This window comes from Vigna umbellata, chromosome 1 (genome assembly GCF_029865625.1).
Source record: "Vigna umbellata cultivar VRB3 chromosome 1, Vumbellata_1.0, whole genome shotgun sequence".
Taxonomy (NCBI): domain Eukaryota; kingdom Viridiplantae; phylum Streptophyta; class Magnoliopsida; order Fabales; family Fabaceae; genus Vigna; species Vigna umbellata.
In genome coordinates, this window is record NC_142165.1 from 91,889,303 (window position 1) to 91,898,164 (window position 8,862).

General features: G+C 35.3%; 1 protein-coding gene across 3 annotated transcripts; it reads left to right on the top strand.

The window, feature by feature from the left end:
* Window positions 1-324: 324 nt before the first annotated feature.
* Window positions 325-8,509, top strand: LOC124827865 (putative pectin methylesterase CGR3). 3 transcript variants are annotated; one of them, XM_088104760.1, is made up of 7 exons: window positions 325-522; window positions 629-757; window positions 890-929; window positions 1,332-1,373; window positions 5,376-5,750; window positions 5,841-5,916; window positions 8,144-8,509. In XM_088104760.1, exons 2-7 carry the CDS (start codon window positions 644-646, stop codon window positions 8,196-8,198), a joined length of 702 nt encoding a protein of 233 aa, XP_087960886.1. In that variant the 5' UTR covers window positions 325-522; window positions 629-643; the 3' UTR covers window positions 8,199-8,509. The 3 variants fall into 3 exon arrangements, with proteins under 3 accessions (XP_087960886.1, XP_047156972.1, XP_047156973.1); XM_047301016.2 differs by having other exon boundaries at window positions 5,841-5,896; XM_047301017.2 differs by lacking the exon at window positions 8,144-8,509 and adding an exon at window positions 6,562-7,715 and having other exon boundaries at window positions 5,841-5,896.
* Window positions 8,510-8,862: the final 353 nt, after the last annotated feature.

Here is an 8,862-nt window from a genome sequence, read left to right on the forward strand (position 1 = left end):
AAAAAAATAAGTTTTAAGAAAAAAGAAAAAAAATAATGATTCATTAACATTTAGTTTAAATTATTTAACTCGAACATCTTAGTAAAAGTAGTAAATAAAGTCTTGATTAATTTAAGAAATAAGTAAAGTAATTTAAAATTTAGATGTTTTTTTATAAAAATTGATAAATTTAAGTATCAATCAAAATAGAATAAAATTTTAAATTATTTATTTGTAAATGAGGCAAAGTTTGAATATGAATTAATATTAAAATATTTATTTGTAAAAGAGGTGATAGTATAAGCTTGAGTGGTTCATGCTTTAAATAAAACTAATTTTTTTTTATTGTAGTTCCGCGTAGAAGAATAGAATGAAAATGAGAGTAGTGCGGTTTGCCGGCCAGATCTGTTGAAGTTGGTGCTGTAACCTTATGCAAATGCAATTACAATTGCTATGCTTCTCATCTATCTCTTAATTTAGATTCAGATCTCTTAACTTCCTTCATTGTTCAATGAAGTTATGAATGCCATCTAATAAAAGAAGGTGCTTTACTCTCCTTTCTCATTACGTTTCATTTCCATTTTCATCACTGCTCACTTGTTTCTTCAATTTCATTCCGTTCCAAACAATGCTGATCTTTGTTTTGCAGGCACAATAAGAAGTAATGTCAAAGAGACAAGCAAGTACCGCCAGACGTGGTGATGGGGTTTTTCCCTTTTCTGGAGTCTTCAATTCCAAATCCAAAACTTCCCCACTGTCCGTATCTCTCGTCCTCTTGGTAATTTATCACCCCTTTTCTCATTTGGCCGCTGTTTGATGATTAGGATCCACCCATGGGAATTGGGCTGATCCGGTTTTGGTAATAAATTTACGAGGTTAATAATTTATATTTTTTTATTGAAAATCTCAGGGAGCTATCCTTCTCATAATTTATGCTTTTGGTGGATCAGGTAACAAGCTTCTATGGGCTGTTCCGGTTAATGTCACTGTTTCTTTCTCTTTAATGGCTAGTTTCTATGTTCGTTGTGGCAGGGGTGACAAATCAACTGATGGGGGTTCTCATGTGAAATCACGGAGAGAATTATCCCCGATTAAATTTTAGTTTTCAGCTTTAAAATTTCACATTCTCGATTAGTTAGAAATATTTATAGTTTTGGCTTTAGTAGCACAAACGTCAATATGCCAATTTGTGCTTGGATGACAGGTTAAAAATGGCCTTTGTACTATTAGTGTATTCTAATTAAATGCATTTTAGACTCCATTTTTATGAATATACTAAACTAGCCTAAATGTAAGTAACTTACTGTACTTGTTTTTATGCACTGGTTGATCTTACATTTTCAAGTTTACAGGTCTTTCAGGAGGAAGAAAGAATGTGGTTAGCAGGATAGAAGGTAAGTTTGCCACTAAGCCTTCAGAATGTTATTGGGATTGCTTTGTATCAAATTATTAGTTGCTTATTGCTGTTTTTGTTTTTAGAAGTCATAAGACTTGGTAAAAAGCAGTAGCATTTCTTTGCTACGGAAAGGTAAGCCAGTAGCAATGCTTTTAAAAATTGGAGCTAGTTCCATGCATTGGGTAATCATTATAGCCAATTGCAAATAATACGGTGGTTAGCCATATTTTAACAAGTTTGTCCTTAGTTCTGGATTCTTAACAGATATACCTTATGATTATTTTTATTCTCTATGTGCCCCTTTTTTCTATTTTTGATTGTGTAAATAATCAAATCTTCTAGAATCTATTTTTCTGACAGTATGTTATGATTCTGTTAGTAGTGCATGCTGGCTACACCTACTAGGGGTCTAATAACAATGTATGCTGCACCTCCTTCATATAATGAAATATACAAAATTTTATGTTTGTCCCTATCTCTCGATTCTATCATGGTATCCAAAGCTTAATTTTTTTTTTCTCTATGGCTGCCATGTCTCCTGCCATGTCCACTGCACCCTCCCCACTCCTATTCTCATATTTTGTATCGGAGAAGCTTTCTGATACAATTTTTTTGATTTGGAATAAACATATTGAACCACTTATCAAGGCACACCGCCTTCAATGTTTTGTTGTTAATCCCCTTATTCTGTCATAGTATCTCTCCCTGTCTGACTGTGATCTAGGAAAAGAGAATCCTGGGTACACTATTTCGGAAACGCAAGATCAACTTCTCCTCTCGTGGTTGCAATTGTCCCTCTCTGCTTCATTCCTTGTTCATGTTATTGGATGCTAGCACTTCTTCCAACTATGGGACGGTTTCATTCAGATTTCCACTCACAAACTAAAGCTAAGGTGCGACAGTTGCACACAGAACTGTGCAATATGCAGAAAGGTGATCGTCTGATCACTGAGTTCTTACTCATTCTCAAAATGATTGTTCATTCTCTCAACTCCATTGGTGACTCTATCTCCGAAAATGAGTAGCTTGACATTTTTATTGAAGGCCTTCCAGTTAAATGTGAATCGTTCATCTCATTGATCAATGGCCAACCTTATTTGTTCTCGTTTGATGAAATTGAATCATTGCTTGTTGCTCAGAAAGCCAAAATTGAGAAGTTTAAACAATCTGGTGACAACTTCTCTCTCAATTTAACTAAGGAAAATTCACAAACAACTTCTGCTCCTACTGTCCAGTTGGCTCAGACACAATCCAATTCATATCAGACCTACTCTCCTAATACTTTTCATAAAGGTATGTTCATCGTGGCCGACGCAACCGCAGACGTAGAGGTGTCCTTACTGAACATGGTTCTATTCAGTGTTGAGTTTGCAACAAGTATGGCCATACTGTGTCATACTGCTATCACTGTTTTTATCCGAATTATACTGGTCAATCTTATGGCCATCATATGAGGCCCAATTCTGCTCCATATTACAATCCAAAAATGTTTTCTCAGTCATTGTTTCGGCCACAACCTTCCTATCCTCCTAGCCAACCACAACTTTACATGACAGCAGCTTCCAATACTCAACCTCACACTTATGCAAACCCATATACTCCTGCCTAACAATCTCAAAATTGGTTCATAGATTCAAGAACTTCACATCATATTACTTCTGATCCTAACAATCTTGTGGAAACCATTCCTACTCAAGGAGATGCCAATGTGTTTCTAGGGAATGGACAAAGTTTGATTGTATAGTTCTTTGGTTCTGCTACTTTTGCCTCACATACTAAACCACATGTCACTTTCTATCTGAAAAATCTTTTACACGTTCCCTCTATAAATAAAAATCTTGTTAGTGTTAGCAAGTTTGCCCATGATAACCATGTCTATTTTGAATTTCACTCTTCTGTTTGTTTTGTGAAGTCACAGGTTGATCACTCTATCCTTCTCAGGGGATACCTTGGTCCACATGGTATACCAGTTCCTTCTCTTCCACTGCATTCTTCACCCAGATCCTCTCACTGTCACTTGTTCCAACACTCATCCACTGATAATTCCAGCACTCACTAGTCATTATCCTCTCCTCCATCGCCCAACAATGTACTTTATATTCTCTATGGCACCATAGATTAAGACATCCTTCATCTATTGTTTTACACAATATTTTTAAATGCTGTAATATATCTCCAATAAAAAACACCTGTTGATTTTTGCGTGGCATGCTGAATGGAAAAATCTTATTAACTTAACTCTCACCCTTCTTTAAGAATTTATAGTCTTCCTCTTCAACTTATCTTTTGTGATTTTTGGGGACCATCTCACATTCAATCATCCCTGGGATACAATTATTATATTTCTTTTGTTGATGCTTACAGTAGATATACCTACCAAGCTGAATACTGCAACTTTGCCATTACTACTTCTGAAATCTTATAGTTGCAATCTCTTATTCAAGAATTACAAATCAAGTGTACTACACTAATTATCTACTACAACAATCAAAGTGTTGTTGCCTTAAGCCATAATCCGGTGCTCCACTCCTTAACAAAACATATGAAACTGGACATTTTCTTTGTTTGTGAAAAAGTGCTCAATTGTTCCTTAATTGTTACTCGTCTTCCTGCTGCCGATCAAGTTGTTGATGTTCTTACAAAACCACTTTCAAAAGCTTGGTTTTCTATTCTATGACACAAACAATGTTATTGATTATTTTCAATAGCCTTGACTGTGAGGGGGACTGTTAACAGATATACCTTATGATTATCTTTATTCTCTGTGTGCCCCTTTTTTCTGTTTTTGATTGTGTAAATAATCAGATCTTCTAGAATCTGTTTTTCTGACAGTTTGTTATGATTCAGTTAGTAGTGTATGCTGACTGCATCTACTAAGGGTCTATATAACTATGTATTCTGCACCTCCTTCATATAATGAAATATACAGAATTTTAAGTTTATCCCTATCTCTGAATTTTATCATGGATGCACCAAGGAACATGAAAAGTTTCAGGATATGAAGTTACAAATCCCGTGAGTTGAGGGCTCTTGTTGCTAGAGCAGCTTATCACCCTGTTGATTATAGAAACCTTCATCATTTTTAGTACCACTTTTCGTTTGTCCATCAATATTTAGCATCCATTATAACATAGGGAGGAACTTGACCTTACGTTGGGCTTTATATAATCAGTGTATATTGTAGTCTTCGGAATATCTGATCATATAAATTAGACATTGGTTATGCTATAAAAGGCACCCCAGGTTTTGTTAGCATCCTCTTCCAAAATGTTCATTTTTGTTCCCTATACAGAATAAATTATTGAGACGACAAGGAAAGCTACTACTAGAATCTGTTGTGGTGCATTCCCTTACAACTGCTGATTCAGCTGCAGCTGGGTTTACTGCAAATGGTTTAAGGGGGTCTCTCTATTTCTACCATATCAGTTGGCAAAGTTTGTACTGGAATTGTTGTATAAGTAGTGTTACTCCAAGGCAAGTAAAGTGTATAATTGAAGAGAAGGTTTTTAAGTGGATAGATACATTACCATGAGCACGGATAATGACAAGAGAGGTTTACTAGATTTAGCAAAATAAATCTCTATCTTATAAAATTGGAACATATATTTTCCTTTTAATTTGAAATATGCCTGATTGTCTTGCAAATGGAAAAATTTCAGGACCCTAAACCATGTAAATCTGCATTTATTTTTATAACTTTCAAATGCTGACATCTCATCTTTCCCTTTCTGGTTTTTCCTTTCCCTACTTTTTTTCAAACTAATAACATCTATAAGAAAACTGCCTCGTATATTTGCTCTGTGCTGCTGTGTAACAGAACGAACAAACTTGTTCTTTGTTCATACCTCACCTATTAGATTTGTTGATCAATCGTGATCAAAACAGGACAAACTGTGGTTTGATTCACAAAAATGAAGTTGTTCAATTGCATGCATTGTCTTGGAAAGACATTCCTTAAACTTCTGCTTTAAACAAATTTCAGCATTGTTTTCTCTTGCAGGTGATTTTTCATGCACTTTTGAAGTTCCAAGTGCAATTCCTGTTTTGAAGGATGCATATGGTGGCAGCCTGAAAAATGTTTTGCATGTAGGCCCTGAGAGTTGTTCAGTGGTCTCCAAATTGTTAAGTGAAGGGGAAACTGAAGCATGGGGTTTGGAGCCATATGAAATTGAGGATGTTGATAGACACTGCAAGGCTCTAGTGCATAAAGGCATTGTACGTGTTGCAGATATAAAATTCCCTTTACCATATAGGCCAAATTCTTTTTCTCATGTTATAGTGTCAGATGCTTTCGATTACCTATCTCCAAAATACATGAACAAAACTCTTCCTGAGCTAGCGAGGGTATCTGCTGATGGCATTATTATTTTCACAGGTACTTCATTTTTGGAATAAATGTAACCACTCAAACAATGGGTGTAGCTTTTTTCCAACTAGTAATTTTGGTACTTTGCTGTCTTTTCAGGTTCCCCAGGTCAGCGGAGAGCTAAAATAGCACAATTTTCCAAATTTGGCCGCCCAGTGAGTCACACTCTCCAGCGGTCTAATGCCTTTCTATTACTCTTTTCTATTGATTGGACTATTATTGCTTCTTTCAAATGTTCTAAATTGCATTTAATTGATTAAAATCCGATGTCTTCCTTTCCATGTTTTATTACGTATATTGTTTGCTATTGCATCTTCGCTAATAGGATTTTATCTACAAAAGTTATGCTTCAACTAATTCTTTTTTTTTGTTCTTTTACAAGAAATTATTCTAATATAAGCATATGTTTTCCTTTTCCATTATCTCAAGAACATTTGATGGTAAGATGATAAAAATTACATTAGAGCTTGACAGTCAAGGACGGAAATATTATTTGTCTAACCACTAGTGACCTACTAATATTATTGTTAGGATCTAATTGCAAGTTACGAGGTTCAAGTCCCATATTAGAAGTATGGGATTTCAGCAATGTTGTTCATTGGTGTGATTTTGGAAATTTTTTTCTTTATATGTTTTTTATACATATAATGTATATATATATAAGTATTGTTTTCCATTTTAGATATGTAGAATTTTACTATGCAAATTATGATTTCCGAATTACAAGCTTTCACCTTCCCTCCTGACCTTGGTAGAATATTGTCATTACCATAATTAATTCATAATAATATTCAAATAATTGATCAATCCAATTTAGCAGAGACTGCGAGTGATAGAAGGTACAAATTGAGAGTGATTGAAGGCAGATAAGAAACTGAGTGCAGAACCAGCTGTGTGTCTGAAGTTTGCACCTTGTATCTGGGTGATGGCAAAGGGTGGTGAGATGATTGCAGGTGGCTGCCCCAAAGGAAATTTAGGATTGCTAGTTGCAGATGAAGTTATAGCAAGAGAATCCATGCTTCTGTGCCGAACAAAGGTCTAGGGATTTTTAAAACTGGGTCAAACAGTGGAGATCAACAATCCCATGAATTCAGGATGAAGATCATAATCCCACTTTAGTCTTTGCTCAGTGACTATTGCGTGCACAATTTAGCATGCTAGGGACTCTCCAACTCATGATTCTGTGATCCTACAATTTAAATTGTGGTTGTGATAACTTATTTTTGGCTTTGGTATGTGTTTTATAAGGTCTTGGACTCTCCAACTATAACAACTAGCATTAGTGGTGTGATTTTATTACGGTTCATATCAATTGGCATCGGAGCTTTCACCACGTTTCTCTGATGCAAACGAGTATTGTAGGTGGTGACACCTAGCAATGTTAGGTTTGAAAAACCAGTCAAAGGGATGGCGAGGGAGCACGGTGGGTGCTAGGATCCAATTACAAGCTACGGGACTTGAGCCCCTCAGTGGAAGTAGCAATTTTGGTGTAGTGTTTAGATGGTCTTGGACTTTAACTACAATTTTGGTGGTGTTTAGATGGTCTTGGACTCTAACTACAACAACTAGCTTGTGTTGCAGTTCTCCTAAGACTTTTATCAATTGGTATCAGAGTTTTTCACTGTGTCTTTCAATAGTAAATGAGTGGTGTAGTTGGTGACACTGACATTGCAGTGTTCACTTTGGATTTGTCAAAGGGATGAGATGACCGTGGAGCACGGTGGAATGTTAGGATCGAATTGTAAAATGACTCTTTAGTCCCGCATTGAAGGTATGGCTGTGGGGGGTTCATAGGGTTTGGTTTCTCCATTTACACCGACTAGTTTTATAACGTGGTTCTCTAAATTTTCTTATTACTTATCTCTCTATTTAGCTCCTCTAAAATGATGTGGAGGATATTCCTTAGAGATTTGAATAACTTTATAATTTGTTTCTGGATTTGATTACAATATTATTAACTATTTTTGTGTTCTATTTATGTTCTGTATGATTATAACTACAGTTCATTTCCTCCTATTACACCGAATAGTTTTATAGTGTGGTTCTCTAAAGGTTCTTATTACTTATCTTTCAATTTAGCTCTTTTAAAATGATATGGAGGATATTCCTTTGAGATTTAAATAACTATAATTAAGTGTCTGAAATTTGGTATCAATTTTTCAATGACATGGACTATCGGACAAACTATTATTGACAAATGCCGATTGTGCTAGCTTGAATACCCGTATAATAATGTTCGTTCATGGTGGGTTTTGTCTTTTTAGCCTAAAGTTGAATATCATATTTAGGTATTAATAATAGAAATGTTTCCTGAGTTTTAACCACCTTACTACCAGCAGTAATATTGTTTTTGAAGACAATTTTCTTATCCTGATTTATAAACATTTTGCTTCATTGTGAAGGCTAAAATGCGGTCTCCATCTTGGTGGAAACAATTTTTCACTGATTCAAGCATAAAACAAAATGAATCTGCCTCAAAGAAGTTCGAGCAAGCTGCATCAAAGATGTCCTTCAAGCCAACCTGCCAAGTTTTCCACCTCAGTTCATACCGTTGATAATTTGGTATCTTAAAGTTAGATCAATAGATATATATTCATCGTATCCCGCGTTTTGTAATTTTGTATTCCTATAAACATGTGAGTATAATGTCATCAATCAGGCAATTTTGTTTTACCAGACATAGACAGATATGTCTGCATACTAAAAGATTACACAAAATTAGATCAATAGATGAATATTCCTATATGAATATTCTTGGGTGACTTAAAGACGTGTGTTTGACATTTGATCAAACTAAAAACTATTGAAATGAAAAGTAACAATTTATAATGGTATGCTGCTTTTTATCAACCTGAAAGGAATGTAAGTGAACATGGATTAAGGAGTAGATAAATGAGAAGCCTTTGGAGCATAAAGTAAGGATGAAGTCTAAGCAACGGGTTAGGCCGGTTTGACTCAACCGGTTTTACTATAAACCTAAAATCCCATATGCCCCTCTCGTTAGAGTACTGCAAACGCAATCCTCTCAAACCTTTTGCAAGTCATTGTAAAATTTAGACAGGCTTCATCCAATACCAAAAGTGATGTGTGTACGTTGTCGGGAATACTTTAAAGATAAGAT